The sequence below is a fragment of the Diabrotica undecimpunctata genome, chromosome 2 (assembly GCF_040954645.1).
Source record: "Diabrotica undecimpunctata isolate CICGRU chromosome 2, icDiaUnde3, whole genome shotgun sequence".
Classification (NCBI taxonomy): domain Eukaryota; kingdom Metazoa; phylum Arthropoda; class Insecta; order Coleoptera; family Chrysomelidae; genus Diabrotica; species Diabrotica undecimpunctata.
This window is the reverse complement of record NC_092804.1, coordinates 37,164,511-37,187,105: the sequence shown is the minus strand read 5'-3', so window position 1 is coordinate 37,187,105 and position 22,595 is coordinate 37,164,511. Positions and strand designations below refer to the sequence as shown.

The 22,595-nt window shown below is 30.8% G+C and overlaps 1 protein-coding gene across 1 annotated transcript; it reads left to right on the top strand.

Annotated features, from left to right (window-relative positions):
- Positions 1 to 14,970: 14,970 nt before the first annotated feature.
- LOC140434417 (uncharacterized) lies at positions 14,971 to 21,535 on the top strand. Its single transcript, XM_072522670.1, has 2 exons — positions 14,971 to 15,495; positions 19,384 to 21,535. Exons 1-2 carry the CDS (start codon positions 15,261 to 15,263, stop codon positions 20,490 to 20,492), a joined length of 1,344 nt encoding a protein of 447 aa, XP_072378771.1. The 5' UTR covers positions 14,971 to 15,260; the 3' UTR covers positions 20,493 to 21,535.
- The last annotated feature ends 1,060 nt before the right edge of the window (positions 21,536 to 22,595 follow it).

The window sequence follows — 22,595 nt, the reverse complement described above, 5'->3', positions numbered from 1 at the left end:
GAATCGATTTTGCTCATAATTTGGAATTAGGCTTATCTTACCTCCCTCTTCAAAAGTTATATATGCGATAGGTGAGCTTTTTATTTTTAAGGGGTGAAATCACCCCTTATTGAAAATAATGAAAAAAATTTATATTAAAGCATTTTATGGATTTAAATCGTGTTAAATTAGGTAATTGAAATATTGTCAATTATATTAATGGATATTGTGTACATTCTTAACCCTTAAATAATCTTAAAAACAACCCGTTTTAATAAAAATAATTGTAAAAAATCGTTTAACAGGTTCAAACGCTTGTGTAGTGCATTTATATCATCTACAATGTAATTCTCTGCTTATATAAAATAATGTTGGTTGATTGCAACACTTCAACCCTTAAAAACTACCCCCTATGTCAAAATATATAAAAAAATCTTTTTAAACAACTTCAAAAGTTTTTAATGTACATTTATATTCAAAAATTCCTTTCTTATCAATAAAATATTTTTTGATTGGTTGCTTATTTTCAACCCTTAAAAACCACCTCTATGCTCACGAAACAAATTCCCCTTTGGTAAATGTCTAAATAAAAAAATTAAGTATACTCATGATGTTTTTATTGTAAAAAATTATGCATGAAAATACTTTACATTAGAAAGTATACAAAATAAATTTACAAAAATAAAAATTATTTACAATATATCAAATTATTCATTGTCTGAAGCGTCATTCTCGTCGTGTTCTAACTCCACCTCTTGGTCTATTGCAGGACGGTTTTGACAATTGTTGCCAGAGCATGTTCCACACGTAGCATTGCAAAATAGACCTAGTCTACGACAGCCACACGCTGAGCCGCAACCCTTTTTGCAATTGCAAAAAATCAGTTTCAATAGTTCTTCTGGTGCAGGTGAACTTTTCATTTTTATTGGTTGTAAAATATCATCACTCTTGAACCATCCCCAATCCGTTATATCAATATCTTTGTTTCCAAGCCATATCTGAGTTTGTAAATAAACTCTTTTGATATGCTCATTCAGGGCACTTACAGTTGGTACAAGAGATGATAATTTAACTGCACTATTTTTAGTTGTGGCTTTAATAAACGATTCGTATCGCATTTGTTCAAGTAATGATGAATAATCTTCGACCTTATTCATTTTGTTCATGTGGGTGTCTTTGGCAAGGCCATACAGCAAAATTGTACAGTATCTCCCAGCTTCTAAAATGTCTTCGAGATCTGAAGTACTTCTGTCATTGGCACTCATTGGCGGCTTGCCCACGCAACTTCAAAGGAGTGTCGCTTCTCTGTGTTCGTTAGTTCTCTGAAGCAAATGTTCAGTTTAGAGGTGCCTATATTATATACATAACATATATATATATATATATATATATATATATATATATATATATATATATATATACATATATATGTATTTGTATATATATATATATATATATATATATATGTATGTATGTAAGTATTATATACATATTTGTGTGTGTTAGTGTGTCTGTTACCAGTTTTTCGAATATACTTGAATAAAGCATTTATATATACAGAAAATAAGTTTGAAGGTAATTTCAAAAGCTACAAGACTAAGTAGATTAAAATATGTTAAAATTCTTTTTTTTTTAATAGTAAAGGGCCAAATTGCTGATTACAGGTGTGTCAGCCGCTGTATCTCAAAGTTCAATTGGCTATATCTCTATTATTTTTCGAGCTACAAAGAGAACAAAAATAAAAAAAACAAAATTTTTGTTAAGAAAAAAACTACATTTTGGTGTAGAACCATTTTTCACGTATCTCTTATAGTTTTAGATTTATTTTGAAAAAATGTAAATTTTTAGATAGGTAATTAAAAAAAAAGATTTTTTAATTTAAACATGATTTTTTCAAAAAATACGCATTTTAAACAGGCTAAACTTTTAAAACTTATAAATAATACTAAAATAAAATGAATTGTAAAAGACATACGTTTAATTTCAATTCTGATCGAAATAGTGTTACTTATACTGCTCTTTTTTTTTTAAACGCTAGAGTAATTCAAATTCTTTCCTTCGTATTTCGCTTTGTTTTAATCGAAATGGCTTTTAACATAGCTCATTTTAAAGGTTTTTTCTAGCTCTTTAAAAAGTGTTGTATGAGTTTTTATCAAAAAAGATGTCCATTTTCCGATATTTGATGTTAAATGCATCGAGTATAGTACCCCAAAAATAAAAACAATTATAAATCGCTTAGTATTGTACTTATAAGACTGAATAAAAAAACACTATCTTTGTTTTTTTATAAGCTTTATTTTTGTTCATTATAGATTTTTCAATAAAACGCTTTGTTTTTGAGTTATTCGTACAAAATCATTGGAAAACATGTTCTTTTTTGCGAAAAGTTTACTTTTTCAAGTGCGTATAACTCAAAAAGTATTAATTTAGCGAAAAAAATTTATATGACATTTTTTGTTTAAAATTTGATTCTATATCAATTCATGGAGTTATTTTGAGTGTAAAAAGTTCAACCTCCTAGATGGGGTGCCAACCACCCCAGGGGTAGAAGCACACATCGGCACAATATAACTTATGTTTTTTGAGTAATTTACTACCCACTGTAAAAATTTCAGATAAATCGGTGCAGTTATAAAAAATTTAAAGGGAAAATGCCACAGTAACTGGACTAATAGTTGTTTCCTAGGAACACTGGAATACGCTTTTCCAAATCTATGAAGCATTTGTCTTCCAATGGTTTTCTGGATGACTTATTTCATGATAAATTAATATATTGTCGTGACGTGAGCTGGCTTTTTGGAATCCAGATTATTCTGCACTGTAATTATCGATATGTTCAATTTTATCTTTTATTTCTGTCTGCTATTTCTTTTATGTTCCGCTATTTTATCTTTCTGTACCATATTTCAACAATTCCATTTGCATGTTTCCTGGTCCGGGTACTTTGTTCTTTTTGGCTTTTTTATCTTCTTCTGTGATTTCAGCTTCGCCAAAGAGCAAGAGAACAATATATTAAAAAATAGTATAAGGATACCAGTAGGAAAGGAACTAAATAAAGTATTAAATGTAGAACTAATGAAAAATCTAACTTTATTTATCGCAATTAAGTATATCTCTATAAAAATAAGTTGCAAACGTATCTCTTACTTTAAAAATTGCAACAGATGATCGTAAATTAGTGGCTCTTATTGGAGTTAGTGCTTTTGATAAATTTGATATGCTGATTTGAGATTCGATTGAAACTGATCCTTGTTGTTTCGTACTTACGTAGTTATGTAAACAACAAGCTGCTTTGACAATGTGCACAATAGTATCAACGTTAGTCTCAATGGGTCTGTTAAAAATTCGCCACTTTTCCGTTAAAATATTGAAAGTAGTTTGGACGACACTACGTGCTTGAAAAAGGCGGTCATTGAAATTCTTTTTACACTTGTCATTTAAAGTTGCAGGTTTTGGGAAAGGGCGCATTAAATATCGTTGTAAAATAAAACCTTCGTTTCCTATTAGGACGTGAGGTACACACTCTTCCGTACCGGGAAGAGGTTTAGGTGGCAATAAAAGTTTCTTACTCAAAAGATCGCGATAGAGTACAGATTTTTCGAATGTTCTAGTATCATATAAATCACCATAGCTTTCTACATCCACTATTACAAATTTGTTAAATGGATCTATAATTGTCAGCAAAACTATGGAAACTTGATTTTCATACTCAATAAACCTATTTTTACTATTAGGGGGACATTTAATATCAATATGTTTTCCATCTATACATCCTAGACAATTAGGAAAGTTCCAATTCTCCCTAAAGCCAACTTCTGACTGCCTCCATGTATCATCTGTGGGTGTAGGCATATATTTGGGATATAAATTATTCCAAATTGCTCGGCTCACATTTTTTACAATGGATCCCACTGTACTCCGACCGACACGAAAAGAATAAGCAATATTTCGGTATGAGTCACCAGTGGTCAGGTATCTGAAACAAATTTTCCTTAAATCAAATTTAATAGTGTCATGCAAACATTAAAAATACTTATTTGCAATTACCACTTTTGACGTGACAACGTCTTAAATTAGGTTGTGGCTCGGAGTCACTCATGAAAAAGTGTAACGCCCGCTCACGTCTGTTACGATGAGTCACCGAACGAGAGAGAGGCCCGCCGGACCGGCGAATGCCTTGCGTCTCTCTCCCACTCAACATTATCGGTCCGCTGGTGCGATGCTATTTCTCCTATCATCGTCCTATCCTCAACAAAATCACTCAAATAGAAATTAGTTAAGTTTAAGTTTACATGTACAATGTTTTAGTAAACAAAATATATTTCTATAGTTAAAATTTGTGCAATTCTTATTTTCATTCAATTCCTTGTTCCTATTGTGCAATTTAATAATATTCATATCAATAAATATTCTACCGAGAAAAAGACGTTGTCACGTAAAATCTTCGCCCGTAAAACCGACTTTACAGGCAACCGATTTTTTTTTATATTTCTCCACAGTTCTAATTTTTTGAAATCCATGAAGATAGATTATTTGCACGCATTTATTATATTTTAATTTTTATCATATCTTTTGTTTTTAACTATAACTATAACAATAAAGCTTACCTTAAACATATAGCAAGTCTTTCTTTTGGTCCTATAGCACGCCGCCAAGTAGTATCCACTTTCATAATATCGTCTTTAATTGCCAGATATATCTCTTCGACACAATCTTTCGACATTCTATAGTAATAATAAAATCTATCCTCATTGGATTCAAGTTCTCTGCATAATCTATGATATTCTCCATATCTGTGCCCTTTTAGGTTTACATTGTCCACCCACTTACGTTTTTTTCTCTTCAATAATGCTAATAAAAATAATAACTCTTCCTCGTCTGAATCACTTGACATTTGAACAGATAATAGAATACCTATATAGCTAACGTGAATTATTCCTTCAACAGAAAACTGCAACGTTTTTAGTACGTACTGCTCTTTCTCCTATTCGCTATACAATATTTATATAACAGTGATGCATGTGTCTTGTGCCTCACAAGCTCACAACTCACAACAAAACATTGATATAACTCACACTCACATCGCCTGATCGCCGTTTATATTGTCTAAATGTATCTAAGCATGGTTTCAGTTTCCGCCTCTCCGCCGCCGAACTCTCCGCTTCGCCGTTCCTGTAGTTTGACATCCCCGCTACGCTGATGCCAAACTGTTCCTACTATTTCTTACCACTATGTAAGTTATAAAAAATAAATGTGTTACTGTATACTGTTATTAATAATTAATAATATTAGAATATATAAATATTTGTATATTATGTAGTTATTACAGAGAAATAGCGCCTTTATAAAGAAATATGATTACGTTTTTTAATGTAATTTTTTTGCCATCTTTTGGATACCGAATGAAGCTTAAAAGAAAAAATTGAAAATAAAGTATGTTTGTGCTTACTTAACTATTAATTTAAAAATATAAACTAAGCAAAATGCTTTTATTTAGTTTTGTACTACCATTTGGTTTTAAGCACTATTTTCGCTACATTAAACATATTTTCCTGCTAGGATATTAGCAAAGAATATCATATTAGTAGAAGGACAGTCCAAATGGGAAATTTGGTTACGGTTATTATACTTCAAAAGACTCCTTAAGAGGGCGACTGCATAAACTCACACCGTGGCCGTCGGCTTAAAACCATCATGAAACATGTAGTTAGGGGGAAGTGGGAAAGGAGTACGAACGGAGCTATTTATTTAACTGATGCATCCACGCTTAACCAAATTTCGATTCCATTGATTTGCAAACTGTCTTTTTTTTTGTTTTGAAGTTATACTTCTATATGCACGGTCGGCGTTGGAAATTTGCATGAGAGTGAATCTGTGAAACCATTACATATGTAAGATAATGAGTAAGAGAGAGACAAAAGATATATTTTCTCTCTCTTCCTCTCTCGAGAATAAAAATGTTCCTTTTGTATTTAATATATATATATATATATATATATATATATATATATATATATATATATATATATATATATATATATATATATATATATATATATATATATATATATATAATATGTATTAATATTATTATTTATGTGATATGTTTTGTATTATTTAAAATTAAACGTTTATAATTATTTTGGGCTTTTGCATTTCAAAATAATCACTGTTTTACCGAGAACTGTCAATTTTGAAATCCGTTAGTGTCATGTGTAATTGGCAAATCCTTTACGTGTTTGGTACAGACGCTGGTGGTTGTGAGTTCGAATCCCAATTATGAATTTCCTTTTTTATTTTTGAAATATTTAAAAACCTCACATTAATCTTAAAAACATGAATTTAAAAAAAAATGAAAATTTACAACATAATCCGAGTTGTTGGTTTTTTATTTTTATCTTCGTAAAGTAAGTTATGTATAATGGCAATTTTAAATACTTATGAATATTATATTTTAATTTATATTGTATTATTATATTTAATTATGTTGCAGTGTATTTATTGTATTGTAATTTTTATATTAATAACAAAATAAACAATGAATTTGACTGCAGAGTATGTGTAAATTTTTTTTTTGCATTCAACTCCTTTTATACAATATATAAAAATAAAAATATATATTTTCATTAAAATATTGATACAATCCTTCATTTACTATACTCCTACTACAGGTCAAATGTTTATATACAGCAAACGATGCACCATATACCTATATAACTAATTCTTTTTCTCTTTCTGCTCTCTCTCTCTTACTTATAGCATTACATATGTAATGATTGTGCAGATTGACTCCTATATAAATTTTTTAACGGCGAACGTGTGTATAGAAGTATAACTTCTACCGGCAGTCCCACTGGACTGCCACACTCGTTTTTTTTTTTTCACAATAAAGTCTTTATTCTTAATATATTAAATTTCTAATTTTAAAACTTAAAAAGGAATGATATTTACAATATTCAAAGTATTTATTTTTTTTTATTACATGTACCTAAATAAAATTTTATAACTTTTGAATTAAAAATAGGTTTGTTCCAACACTACGAAAAACCGTTACATAACTTTTTATTATACTGTTTTCCTGCCCAAAAATTTACGAGACATTTTAAAAAAATATCAAAATTTTTCAACCAAAAATTTCATTTTTTTAGGACTTTTCATCAAACTTTTTAGAAAATTTTCGAAATGATTTCATTGAACAATTGTCCTGTTCAAAAAATTATGTATTCAATGAAACTTTTTACTAAATTTTGAAATTTTCCATTTCGCCTAAACTTTCAAACTTCCATTTCATCCATTTTAATAACAACAAAAAGCATTTCTGAATTATTTTTGAAATATTTAACAGTAACTTTTAATGAATAGTCTATGTGAAAGTTTTTACGCTGTATGGGTACTATTTAGTCGTGTTTTAAAATATTAACTACTAGTAAAACATAATTTTCACAATGAATAAATATTGATGAAATTATTACAACATAGTCTTAAATTGATTTATACTTAATTAAAAATAAACTGATGACATTAATTCAAATTAAAATAAATTTTATCTATAAATTTATGACATTTACTAAAATATAGCCTTCATAACTGATTTTTTTATTCGTTCATATTCGCTCCGTGCGTGACCATGGTAGGGGTACTTTGAAACGATGCCAGCGTGCGTAGCGGCGAAATATGACAAAATCGGCCCTACCTTTTTACGCATAAATTTTATCAAAAATGTGTGCAAATACATATTGCGTATTTAATTGTGCTAATAACAGCAAAAATAGTAAGTGTAGTTTTTATAGGTTCCCAAAGATTACATATAAATTAGTGTTATTAATATGAAAAAGTAAATATCACATAACTTCATTTTTATGCAATTGGAATAGGAAAAATATAAATAACTTACCTTAAATGATATTTTATAAGGCTTCAAGCTAACTGCAGAGTGCCTGATGACTTTAGCTTTTATATTATAACTTTTACTATTAATGTTTTTAAATATATGCCCTTTCACGTAAAAAACTTGATTTGCCAGTACTAGATTTTTGCCTTTCTTTTCCTTTTGTGGTTGAAAAGATATATTATGATGAATTTTGAGAAACCCAGTTTTTAATACTACATTTATTTTGTACATAAACTAAAAAAATATAATTAAAAAGTTAATTATTAATAATTGTCAATTTCGCACGTATTTAACAATGTCAAACATATGTCATATGTTTATCCTGAAAATTGGTAGGTCCAAAACTGTCAGATGAAGGCGGTAGGTGTCGCGTCAGTCACGCACGGAGCGAATATGAATGAATGAATAAATTATTGGTTTCCAAAATGAAGCCATATGTTAACTTAGTTTTTAATTACTACATAGTATATTTAACTAAATAATATTCTGTTCGTTATATATATTGAACCTAGATACTACCGACATTTGTTAAAATAAATGTTAAAGAGATATTGAAAAACAAAAAAAAAGTAAAATAAAAATATATGAGAAATTATAAACGTTTTAAAGGTAAGAATAGTAGATACAAAGAATATAGACTGCGTCTATATTCTTGGATATACTGTGGCCACAGCATAGTATATGCGTCTATATTCTTTGATAGTATTCTGTGTCTCAGCGCTTTTTATGAAAAGTGTTAAAACGTGGAACTAATTTATTTAAAATAAACATCTCTAAATTAAAACACACCTAACGGTGCACGGCCTCAGTGCTCAGGAATTGCGGTGGTTCCGTCTAAGGTACCTGTGCAAAAATTGTTGTTCTCTTGCGGATAACCTAAAACTCTGAACTGAACTGAAGTAGCAGTACTTCACTTCACTCGCGTGAATCGTGTACGTATTTTTGGATTTTTTTTAGCCGTATTATCTATTTTATTAAATTAAAACCAAAAAGCGAAAATATTACTTCGAGTTGTTTCCTATTTGGGGTAAAAATCAATTAATGTATACCTTAAATTAAGGGAAAAAAACACGAAGTTTACTTTGATATCGATACTCTTTTTTGGTAATTACCAAATAAAATGTACTATTAGCAAAGCTGCATATTTTCGCGCAAAAATCAAATTACGAAGTTCTCTTCAAGTGGCTTTCTTTAGGATGTAAACATCAATTGATGTATACATTAATGTAAAGAAAGATCCAACATGAAGAGTATTGTATTTAATTTTAATTTGTTTAGAAAAGAAAACGTTAGAGTCCCATGCAAAATTTTGTAGAGCGTTTGTTGAAACAGGGTATCAAACGTTAACTGCCTTCTACAAAAACCCAATTCGATTTTTGTGAGTAAAAACGAAATTACTAAGCAAAATACCAAAAAGAGAACATATTTTTTCGTGAAGTTGCCTTTCTGGGGTAAAAACCAATACCTTAAATTAAGAAAAACACAAAGTTTATTCTATAAATATATATTTTCCCATATTTCCCATAGTTTCCCGCAAAAAATCAAATTATGAAGTTATCTTCAAGTGGCTTTATTTTGGGAGTAAACATCATTTGATGTATACTTTAATACAAAGAAAAATCCACCAAGAAAAGTACTTTATTAAATCCTAAATGTGATGTTATTTTAATTTTATTTAAAGTCTTTTAACACTAACACTAAAAACACAATTTATAACATTTTATTTACTAAACGCTACAAATATATTTATTAGACTAACTCTCTACAATTTAATTTCTCTTATTTATACCGTGCGCCTATGCTTCTAGAGATTTCTGGGCGCTGGTTAATTGTCGCTTCGAACGCTTGAATTATTCCATGGGCTTCTAGACTGGTGCGCCGCAGGTCATCGAATTCTCGCATCAGGATAGGTATAATCCCATCATGGGCGTAGAGCAACGCTATCGTAACACTAACCTTATTTACTGTTATAAAGACAACAATTTTACTACCTTTGAATAAAAAAAAGAAATAAACTTGATATGTTAGATATTTTTTTGAGGTTGAATGGACAAAATTATGACATGCTTTTATTGAAATCATAAAATGCAGATACAAGAGAGAAAAAAATATTTTTTCACAGATAAAGCAGCAACAGGCTCAGCGTTCTTTACAAAATGGAAGTTAACTGTAGTTAAAATAAAATAGCACTATCCTGCGTTCTCTGAGGGGGCATCCCGCAAGTGGATAGGTTTTTCCATTTTAAACGTTGTTTTATACAAGCTCTCGTAGTTGATCGACTATTTTCCTCACAGCTTCTTGTTGACTAAAGATTTTCTTCTTCAATTTTCTTTCTGAATAAATCTGCAAATAACATATAAAATTATTTTACTACATTCACCGGTTGCAAAATTTGATCGCAGGTGTAGAGGTTGTATAAGTTTCATAAAGGCTAAACCTATCCAGACTTTTTGAAAGGGAGAGGTATTCAACTGCTCAAACAATACAAAAATAAGAGAACAGCGTACATAAAAGACACAGTAAACTTAAGCAGTAGTACTTCTCCCCCAGTAGGGGGTATTTATCCTGGCGTATTTCTGTCCGCGAAAATAGTGGTCATTCAGTGGCCAGTAACTTTTGCGTAAAAAAGGACAATAAGGCAGTATATACTACCAGAAAAAAAGTCCAGACTGAATTTACTCTGGAAGAAACCAGTGGCAGAATACATAAAAAATATTCATATGAGAAAGATTAGAAACCAACTTTAATTAGATTAGAACCAACTTTCAAGGTTCTAGGACTTTTGCTTTAAGAAAAATAAAAGGCATAATAATATAAAAAAAAAGAAGAAGGAGAATGTATTACTAAGTTGTTTTCGTATCAATCAAAACACAGTCGAAATATTGTCGCAACACAGCTTGACTTCTCCCCCACAAACTGAACGATGCCCTCCGCCTGCTAATTGTTGAAACGAACTTGCCTTAACTATCATAAAAATCATAATTAACACCACCACTTTCTCATAAAAGACACACTACGAAAGATCAACTTTAAGCGATCGGAAAATCCCACAACGGTCCAAATCATCATATCATATCATATTTCAAAGAGGCCTATCAATTAATAAACAAAAGTTATATCAAATGCACCCGTCAACAGCAACTGTCAGAGTACAAAATGAGCTTACTGAGAACATTTTAATAGTCGATGGATTAAAATAAGCAGACGGGCTGGCACCGACACTATTCAACCTGATTCTCGAATATGTGATAAGACAACTGAATATAGGAAGAGGTAATATAACAATACAGATACAGATTGCCGCCAATGTCGATGACATTAGCATTAAGTCTCGCAGAACAGAAGAGACGGCAGAAATATATTCACTAATCAATACACTATTGCTACTGGGAACAGAGGATGGTTCATTTATGGTATCGTCGATGGTGGCGCTGTTTAGGTAAAGGTTACCAAGTTTCACATATATAGCCCCTATCGGTCGGATTATGGTCTTGTAGATTCGTATCTTAGTCCTTTGAGGTACGTCTAGTGATTTAAATATCTGGTTAATAGTAAAGTATGCGGTATTGGCTAGAACTTCTGCTATGCTCTTTAATATCTATTTTTTAATTATTCATAGTGATGTTGACTCCTATCTATTCTATATCTATCCTATCTGTTGGCTATCTACTTATTCTATGTTGTCAACTATTGTCAGGAGGGGTCGTATTTCTCTCTCCGATCGGCTTTGTACTAAGATTTTAGTCTTTTTGTGTTTATCGACATACCTATTTGTTTAGCAAGTCATATATGTTCCGTATGCATATTCTTGCCTAATGATTTATTTTTTATTTGTTTTGTATGGTTTTGCTGACAATGGCTGCAACGGATTTATGTAGTTACCGATTACAGGTTTCTTTATAAAACACAGAAAATGTACCACATATTTCTGTTACAAAACTACAAATTACTGACAAACATTATTTGGATGTGCGCACACTATTTAAAATCTACTTATTAAGCATATAATTTAACTGCATTAACACCACAAAGTAGGTGGCGAAATTTTACTGACAAACATTATTTGGATGTGCACACACTATTTAAAATCTACTTATTAAGCATAGAATTTAACTGCATTAACACCACAAAGTAGGTGGCGAAATTTTACTGACAAACATTATTTGGATGTGCGCACACTATTTAAAATCTACTTATTAAGCATAGAATTTAACTGCATTAACACCACAAAGGAGGTGGCGAAATTTTACTATCAATTTTTTCTCCATTTTCAAACAACGTTGTGGTATCTTTTGGGCTTCTTTTGTTGTTAAGTCACAGGAGAAAGTAATTACTAGAGACCTTATCTAAAAAAAGGTAACAAAGTGTTGTAAGTATTGAGATGTAAGAGTATGTATTGAGAAAATAAGAAATGATACTATTTAGCGATCAAAAAACGGAATACAAACTAACAATTCCCAATTTCTAGTTAAGAGACCATTGTAGTTGTCAAACTACGATGGTATCTTAACTAGAAATTGCTTAAACTGCTAATTAATCAGACAGTCATTATCTTATTGCACTGGTCCTACATTTTAACGAAGAAAAAACTTTTGTATCTGGTGTATTTTAAAAAGTTTATTTAACTTATTTGTAAATCTAATTTCTACATTTTGGCTTAGTTTTAATGTGTCTTTGATTTGTGCATAAGTTGCACATATGTTTTTATACAGTGCTAGTCAAAAGTCCGTTCCCCCTCGTATATTTTGATATTAAGTAAACATTATCCTTTTACCTAAATAAAATTTAAAGAAATTTTCTAATCTCTTATAAACACTGGCTTTATGTACCTAGAAATTAGTAATTCTGAATTCCAAGTACAACTGCAATTAACTGATTAAATTTAAATAGGTGCACAAAATTATGATTAAAATTTTATTTACCAATGGTTAACAACTCAAAATTGAAATACATACCTGGCTTCACCTACTTTGTATCATTTTGCTCTTGATATCGGCCAGTCTCTTAATCTGGATAATTCCATCCGAATTATCTTGCAACGGATAGTACCTTCCTACTTATTTATTTTTTTAATTTAAAAATCCAAAATTATACTTCACAATTTTGAATTTTCAAATTGTAAAAAATAATTATTTGGTGTATGTGCTAAAAAGCAATTCTAGCGTACTAACAAGATCAGGAATCGTTGTTTGATCGAAACCCCTTACACTTTTTTGAGATTTCTCTCCCGGTGATTGACTTTTAATTAATTTTATTTATAGTTTATAAGAAGAGAGTTTTAATTATATTATTTGTACATTTGTACATATTTAAATTAAAAATTTGAATCATAATATTTTTTCTAAAAAGATTCATTTATTAAAAGTTGAAATAATATTTTATTTTCTTCAAAAAAATTTATACAACGCAAAAATTTAATGTTATTCTACGACCACGCGGCATCTACATATTATAAAAATATCTAAAGTTGCATTTGTTGCCCCACTCTTTCTTATTTTAGAAGCAGTAATAGCGCCATCGAGCAAAAATACTTTTGCTCCATGAATAGTGCTGACATGATCGCTCCCTAGTCGACAAATAAGGAACTAAAATCATGATCAGCTTTTTTTGTGTATAACCTGATATTAACTGACCTTACTAAAAAATGACAGTGAAAAATCCTTCTATATGAGTCTATCTATATTCTTTGATATTAGTAAAAACTCCATAATGGTATGTAATCCATCCATGAATCCATCCCATGGATGTTTTCTAAAGGCAAAGCAGAAAGCAGTTGGTCGATAAACATGGTACAATGAATACACATTGTATCGTATCATGGTCGATAAATAGGTTTTATCGTTTTATGTTTAAATATTTTCTAAAAAATCACGCCAAGTTAGTTAGTTAGTACATAATAACAAAGATGTAGCCGCGATACACTTACACATGTAAGTGTATGGTGGATGTAGCAAAGAATATATACTTCATCTAATTTACATACCGTTGCACGTCATAGCCATTGAGGTCACATAATACCAACACGAAATATTTAGCCACTAGATATATTTTATTATATACGCGTAGAAATAATATTTAAAGATTTCTATTAATGTTAACTTAAAGAAATACACAATATGTTTCATTTAATTTGTAAATGCATTATAAAGCGTTTTGACGTGACAACGTCTTAAATTAGGTTGTGGCTCGGAGTCACTCATGAAAAAGTGTAACGCCCGCTCACGTCTGTTACGATGAGTCACCGAACGAGAGAGAGGCCCGCCGGACCGGCGAATGCCTTGCGCCTCTCTCCCACTCAAACATGATCGGTCCGCTGCGCGCGCAGCACTAGAGAATTACGCGCGTTGAATCGGTGCGTGCTTGTGTCTCTGTCTTTCTCGAGCGTTCTTGGCGTTGGAAAACCGAGAAAGCGTCATAATACAAGTTCACACGTGTGGTTAAAGTATCGTCAGCTGTGTCTGTAGTGAAAATGTGGAGTGCTTAGATTCGTCATTTACAACAACTACAACAATAAAGGTAAATAATTGTACACTAATATTTCATTATCGTAAACTATGATTGATTGATTAATTGTTAGATTGACACAAAAGTTGAGAAACTGAGTTTATAGGTTATGTCATACTATTGACAAATGTTGATAGTGTTAAGTAAATTATTAGTTTAAATCACTATGCAATCAATCGTATTTCAGTCGATTGAGAAGAAACAGCGCGTTTCAACTGCAAACAACTATTGTGCAATTTAATAATATTCATATCAATAAATATTCTATTCAATAAAGTAAATATCTATGTATTCCATTTTACATCTTTATACGGCCCATACAAGCGGCTCAAATTGTTTTTACCGAGATTATTTTTTAACTCTTGTTTTGTTTCTAATTATTTACATTAAATATTAATTTGTTTTGTTATATTATCCACTTTTGCAATAATTATGTGACCTATTTGATTTAAAATGGATTCAGGATTTTTTTAGTCTTTGACAACTACGTCAACTTCGAATTCTGTCAATGATAATGACGTGCACCGGTAAGTAAATTAGATAGACTATAGATGAATATACGCATGGGTCTTGGTCTTGGGCTTGGGCACATCATGGTCTATTGTTTGGATGATATGGTATGGACCAGAGAACAACCGAACACATCGATTATTCTATGATATGGACAGAGAACTTATTCTATGCAGAGAACTAACGAACTTCTCTCTTCTCTGATATGGATCTATGGATGTAGTAACCACAGATCACCGTCTGTGGTAGTAACAAGACAAACAAGCAAGCGTCTATATTCTTTGGAATCACGCAAGGAGTGGTTAGTTGGTTTTGGTTTTATTTTTTATGTTTAATTATTTTTGATAAACAAAAATCAAAACCAAAGTTTAAAAGAATGGAAATAAAACAAGAAGTTAGTGATGAGACGTGTTACTCAGAAATATATTCTAATGCTGTTGATGATGGTCCTTTGGATATTTGTAAAATTGAAATTAAGCAGGAACCTAATAGAGAAATTACACAGGATACTTTTGATTGTGTAGCCCTAAAAAAACTTCCCATAACTACTGAAATAGAACAAGAGGAACATAAACTTTCGTCATTTAAAGAAAGACAAACAAATCCAAGGGGTAAGTGGTTCATGAATGCATTAATTATATTGGGTACTCAACTTCATTTTTATGTATTTTAGATTTAACAACTGATTATTTTTCACGATGAATTATGTATCGTGGTCTAGATATATTGTTATGGCAGTTTTTAAAGGATTTTTACAAACATTATAGCAATATTTAACAAACACTATGATAAAAACTACTAAATTTTTTTAAACTAAGGTTATTAGTTTATCAACAGATATGTATATCTAAAAGGAACAATGATTAACACTGTCTTAAAACCAATCTTTCTTTAGGGGAATACATACAAATAATAAAGATAGACAGGGAGACATGATATAAACTGCAGTTCAAAAGTATATATAAGTCTCTTGACTCTTGGTATATGTTCAAAAATATACATAGGTTACACAGGAAGAATTTAAAAAAATAGATAACTGGAAATAGAGCTGGTTGCTTACCACAACCATTTGATTACAGAAGGCCATGAGTTCTGAGTTAGGTTTGGTGTGGTTAGGTTAGATTGTGTCAGGTGATACCATAGCCATATAATACAAATAGACTGACTGCTGCCATACAGTTGCATTCCCCCAGTGCAACAGAGAAAACTGATGCAAAACAGTCCCTGCATCTCTTTCTAATGATCTGGGTTTATCAACCATGTGACCTTCTTATTGGTCATTTAGGTCACTTGGTCGATAAACCTGACAAATTAGAACAAGATGCAGGGATTGCTTTGCATCAGTTTTCTCTGTCGAATAGTGGAAACGGACATACCAGCCCATTCCCCCAGTGCGACAGAGAAAATGTGATTTTAATGTATGTGCATCATTGATTTGGATCTGCCTAAGTAACTGTCACTTTAGTTTAATTAGAAATAAAATGAAGGGTGCCTAATTATAATTAAAAGGTGATTTCTTTTGCTTGGATGAGTTTTCTATGATTAATTTAGATAACATAGTGATAAAATTTGGACAAATGTTTTGTCATACATGTAAAACTCCTATTATACTATTTAAATTTTGTACATTACATTTTGCTATGTTAGACAGCGTAACTTCATTAATATGATTAGGATCAAGCTGTAGATTAAAATCAAATTGCAGTGCTAGATGATCACTGCCCATATCTGGAGTTCAATTACATTTGCAATATTATTTATAATATTTTTAGAACATAGTAATATATCCTCAGTTGTGTTGGGTTACCTGCCATGATAAATGTAGGAGCTGTAGGTATTTGACAAAACTTGGATATTTCAAGATCATTTCTTTGATTAAAGAAGAATTGTGAATATAGATAAGGAAAATATGTAATTTAGAATTTTTGAAGTAGAATGAAACTTGGAACCAGTTATTGATGGTGTTATGATCATGATATGTCATTGATGAATGTATCCTGCTTGTATCAGTAATTTTTGATGGAATTTTGAGTACAAAGACCTATCCTGTGATAGATTTAGTTGGTCTGTTTAGAACATTTAGGTGACCATGCTTGTTGGTTTTCAACATTGCATGACAAACATTTCTCTGAAAGAGAAGTGCTTGTTTGTGTTGGATCTTTTCCTTGGCATTTCCTACAGCTTATTAGCAGGGTGAAGTTCTATGTAGTGTGGGTATACAATACACAGTTGGAACATTGGATAGGAGTCGGTTCAGGTGGATGGCTGGGGTAAACAGGATAGTGGTAGTTTTTAAAGAAATCTTCATTTCATTAAGGAAAAAACTAAAAAGTTCAGGAGCTATAAAGAAAAAAACTAAAAAAATTCCAATGTGAACCCACCCTAAAGAAGAGACTTAATAGTAATGATATTGGCACTTTGTATGCGATAAAATAACTATAAATATTAGCAATATATGTAACAATAATAGCAATGACATTGGCACTTTTTGTCCGTCGATTTTCACACTTTATAATACATTTAATCATCCACATTAGTTTCAACATCAGTTGTTATATCAGATTCGTCATCATCTTTTAAATTAATAATCAATTTATTAACAGGAACTAGGAATAATACACACTTCTCTTCTGTTTCCATTACTTTTTTAATTACACCTTTCCAGTTTCATTGTAAATGCAGTAATTCAGATATAAAATAACTAGGTAAAATTAAATCTTGGACTGCATGCACAGAAGTTTCAAAATATATTAAACAATCCCAGTAATGTAGAATAATAATGATTGTGTCGTCATTAATTTCTAATTAGCAAGGATTTTCATTATTATAAGTATGGCTTTTATTTGAATGAATTCCTTTGTTCACTTCCGGCACAGCCAGAAAGTAATAAATGATAATCTATTGTATGTTTAATTATTATATGTGCTATTCAGTATTATTACTCTTTAACGATATACAATTTTAGACATGGGAACAACAGACTACAAGGATAATAAATATTACATAAACAAAGTTCTAAAATTTCCACTAAAACATTACACATATCTATATATACTGTAGTACAATACACTGTACTCATGTAGTATATATGGAATATTAAATATTATTTATTATTACATATTATTTCCATCAAGTATTGGTCTACAAAAGCTTGATTTTAAATCAAGATATTGTAAATTTAATGTTTAAATTACAAAAAGTGGTAAAAGTGTGGTCAAAAATTCTTACAAAATTGCGTTCATCTGTGACTGGACTATTTGTTTATGGTAGATACCTCTCGAAACTTAACGACACCACTCACATACAAATGACTTTGTAATAAGCTTAAGATAAGGTTTTCTGCAATAATTACTTGGCAACTATAAGTCCAGTGAAATCAACGAAGAATAAATAGGTTTTTTAAATTAAATTAATATGCATTTATTAGTATTTGCAGGACATTCAAATTTTGTCTCCTCATTCCTTTTCCATACATGACTGTTTGTTTATCAGAAGAGCAAGAAAGGTTTTAACTGGTTGCATGTAACATGAAGTATAATCTTATTCGCATCCGTTACCACAACTATTCTGTAGTTGCTACAGTTTGTAGTTGCGCCTGTCTTTTGTAGTGATATGTAAATTGACTCACACTGTTCCTTCGACCACTCGCAATATTGCCTTATGCAAAAGTTTTTCACATTATTGTTTTCATACTTCAGTAATATACTTGGCATCAGTTAATAGTCTTAACTGATATACTAGGACTGTTTTTATGCTCTCTATGACTGTACTATAGCATATCTTAGTTTAAATAGTCACATCATCAGCATAGTACAAAAATTTATGAAAAAGTTGGGTTTCGTAAAGAGAAACACTAGTGACTTGATAAATATAACCTGCATTAGAATACTTTACTTCTACATTAGTAAGTCCACACTACTTAATGTAGATTAGGAAGCGTGAATAAGTTAAAAATATTTTTTTCCATTTTATTGCTTTCAAGCTTCATATTCATAGGGATTATACTCTTTAACAACATTAATTACAGATCTTTTCTCTTGAGAGCCGGAGAAAACAACCTTACACTACTTTTTAATATCATAAATGGTATATGTAGTTATTCCCAATTTGTCAATAAGATCAAATTGATCGTACCACCTCACTCAACTAGACAAGTGCGAACATTTTTTCATGTACTGTTTCGTAGATTCAGTTATGCACTCTTTTCATTCATACCTGGAGTTTTGAAGCTAGCTAAGTCCCTTTATAATTTACATCTGATTAACAACTCCACCAGTCGTTTTAAAAACCATTTATACATATTAATATTATGCTTTTATTCTAATTTTATTTCTGCTCTACTGTAAAAAATGGGTCTCTCTCTTTTTATAGAATTGGGCTTGCCCATAAATAACTATAAAAGTATTTAGATTTTGTTAAATTAAGTATATTTCAGCAATATTTTTTGGCGAAAAAATATATGTTTTGAAAAAAAATAAATGTATATTATTTTATTTTAGGCCTTCCCCAAGAGAAGAACACATTGGAAAATATGAAAACACTACCCGTACATACATGTAAAAAAGAGCAACATATGAGTCAACTTGTTGAAGAAAACACATTAAAATGTGAAATTTGTGTTAAGCAGTTTGCCCATAGAAGTTCATTATATAAACACAAAAAAATTCACACTGGGGAAAAACTGTACAAGTGTGAAATTTGTTTTAAGCAATTTTCTCAAAATTTAAAACGACATATGCGTTCACACCTTGGAGAAAAACCATATAGGTGTGAAATTTGTTTTACTCAGTTTAGCCAAAAATTTAGTTTGCAAAATCATATGAGACTACACACTGGAGAAACGCCTTACAAGTGTGAAATTTGTTTTAAGCAGTTTACTCATGCACAGGATTTGAAACATCATTTGAGAGTACACACTGAAGAAAAACCTTACAAGTGTGAAATTTGTTTTAAGCAGTGCACTCGTGCACAGGATTTGAAACGTCATTTGAGAGTACACACTGGAGAAAAACCTTACAAGTGTGAAGTTTGCTTCAAACAGTTTACTCGAAAACTTCATTTAAACGAACACATGAACATTCATACTGGAGAAAACCCATACAACTGTGAAATTTGTTTTAAGCGGTTTAGGCAAAAATGTGCTCTAAAAGGACATATGAGACTGCATACTGGAGAAACGCCTTATAAGTGTGAAATTTGTTTTAAGCAGTTTACTCGTGCACAGGACTTGAAATATCATTTGAGAGTACACACTGGAGAAAAACCTTACCAGTGTGAAATTTGTTTTAAGCGGTTTAGGCAACAATGTGCTGTAAAAGGACATATGAGACTGCATACTGGAGAAAAACCTTACCAGTGTGAAATTTGTTTTAAGCGGTTTAGGCAAAAATGTGCTCTAAAAGGACATATGAGACTGCATACTGGAGAAAAACCTTACCAGTGTGAAATTTGTTTTAAGCAGTTTTCTCAATTAGGTAATATGAAAAGACATGAGATCGCACACTGGAAAAAACCTTACCAGTGTGAAATTTGTTTTAAGCAGTTTTCTCAATTAGGTAATATGAAAAGACATGAGAACGCACACTGGAAAAAAACCTTACCAGTGTGAAGTTTGTTTAAAGAAGTTTACTGATAAAAGTGATTTCAAACGACATTTGAGAGTGCACACTGAAGAAAAACCTTCTTCTTCTTCTTCTTTTGGCATCATAATCCTGGATGGGTCTTTGCCTGTCTGGGTATGTCCTTCCATTCACATCTCTCTTGTGCCCTTCTTCTCCATTGTCTTATGTTCATTGTTTTCAGGTCGTCTTCCACGTCATCCAACCATCTCGATCTCGGCCTTCCTTTTTTTCTCCTTCCTATGGGCTTCCATTGTAACATTTTCTTTGTTGTTTTTGCATCGTTTTGTCTCTGCAAATGTCCCAGCCATGACAGTCTTTGACTTTTCACAAATCTTACAATGTCGTAACCTTCATTTAACTCATTAACCTCGTCGTTTCTCCTGATTCTCCATGTGCCATCTTCCTCTTGTACCGGGCCATATACTTTCCTCGGTATTTTTCTCTCGAATGTCCTGAGTTGGGCTTCATCTTTTTTCGTCATTACCCAAGTTTCACATCCATAGGTTACTACGAGTCTAATCAGTGTTCTGTAGATAGTCATTTTGGTTCTTTGGAGAAAAACCTTACAAGTGTGAAATTTGTTTTAAGCAGTTTAATATTGATTGTAATTTGAAAAAGACATTTGAGAGTGCACACTGGGGAAAAATCTTACCAGTGTGAAATTTGTTTTAAGCAATTTATTCAAATGTCAAATTTGAAGAAGCATTTGCGAGCACACTCTGGAGAAAAACCTTACAATTTACCCAGAGAAGTTTTTAGATAACCCTACACGTATTCACCTTGGAGAAAAACCATACACGTGTGAAATTTGTTTTTAACAGTTCGCAATAAATGATAATTTAGAAACACATTTGAGATTGCACACATTGAGTATTTAACCAAATTTTTATATTTATCGAGTGAAAAATTGATTCGAAAAATAGTTTTAGGAATATTTGTATTATAAAAAATAAATATATTTAAACAATAAACACATTTCATTTGACGTTTCCAAACTTAGATAATAATAATATGTGTTGCTTTAAATATATGGGTTATGTCAACACAAACAAACCATCGAATCCATTAAAACTATTGTTAGTGTAAAACTGATATAGTATAAGATAATATATATTATATTATATATAAAACTAATATATATATATATATATATATATATATATATATATATATATATATATATATTGTTATGATTGTTTATTTTGACTTTGATTTTAATTTATTGAGCCAATAAAAAAATTATAATTTAATTTGTTATCAAATGTAAAATAAGACTCCTTATATTACCTGTGTTCGATGGATTCAAAGATTTTCTAGTTGTCCTTTATCGAGATAGAGAAGAAGGATAATAATAAAAGAAAATAGTATTACAAAAATTAAGTATTCTTTATTTTATATAAGAAAGGAATAAAACAATTTTCAACTTCTTTCCTGTCTTCTTGTAGCGCCATTTCAAATTTTTCTTCTAACTGTTCTAATTCCTTTTTCTGGACAGTCTTAATAGCTTTCATTTTAGTTTCTATTTCTTCTCTCTGCATCTCTAGTTTCCTCTCTGTTTCTTCTCTGACTTTTTCTAAACGGATTTTTACATCATTTTCATATTTGTCTAAACGCTTTTCCATTTTCTTCTAATTTTTGTTCATAGTTTTCCAAACGCTGCTCTATATTTCTGTTATTTAGTTCTATTGCTTGCCTTGTTTCCCGTTGGTTTTCTTCCATTGTTCGTTTTGTTTCATCCATTTTTAGTGATGTTTCTTGTTGATTTCTATCCATTTTCTTTGATGTTTCATTCATTGTTTGTGTCTGTATTTGCATCATTGCTAATAATTTTTCTAACATCCGTGTTTCTTTTCTTTCCTCCATTATTGTAGCATTTCCTTCATTATCCGATCCTTCTTCAACAATTGTTTCCTCTTCTCTGTTATCCTCCTTCCTTTCTTGCATTTTGCTTTGACTCCTTGTGGTCGACATATTGTTTCTTTTCGTTACTGTTTTTGTCCCCGCCAAATGTGAAGCTTTGAAATTTGTGCAATAATATCCCCGCCAAATATGAAATTCGAGTAATTTTGCAAAGATGAAAACTTTTCCTC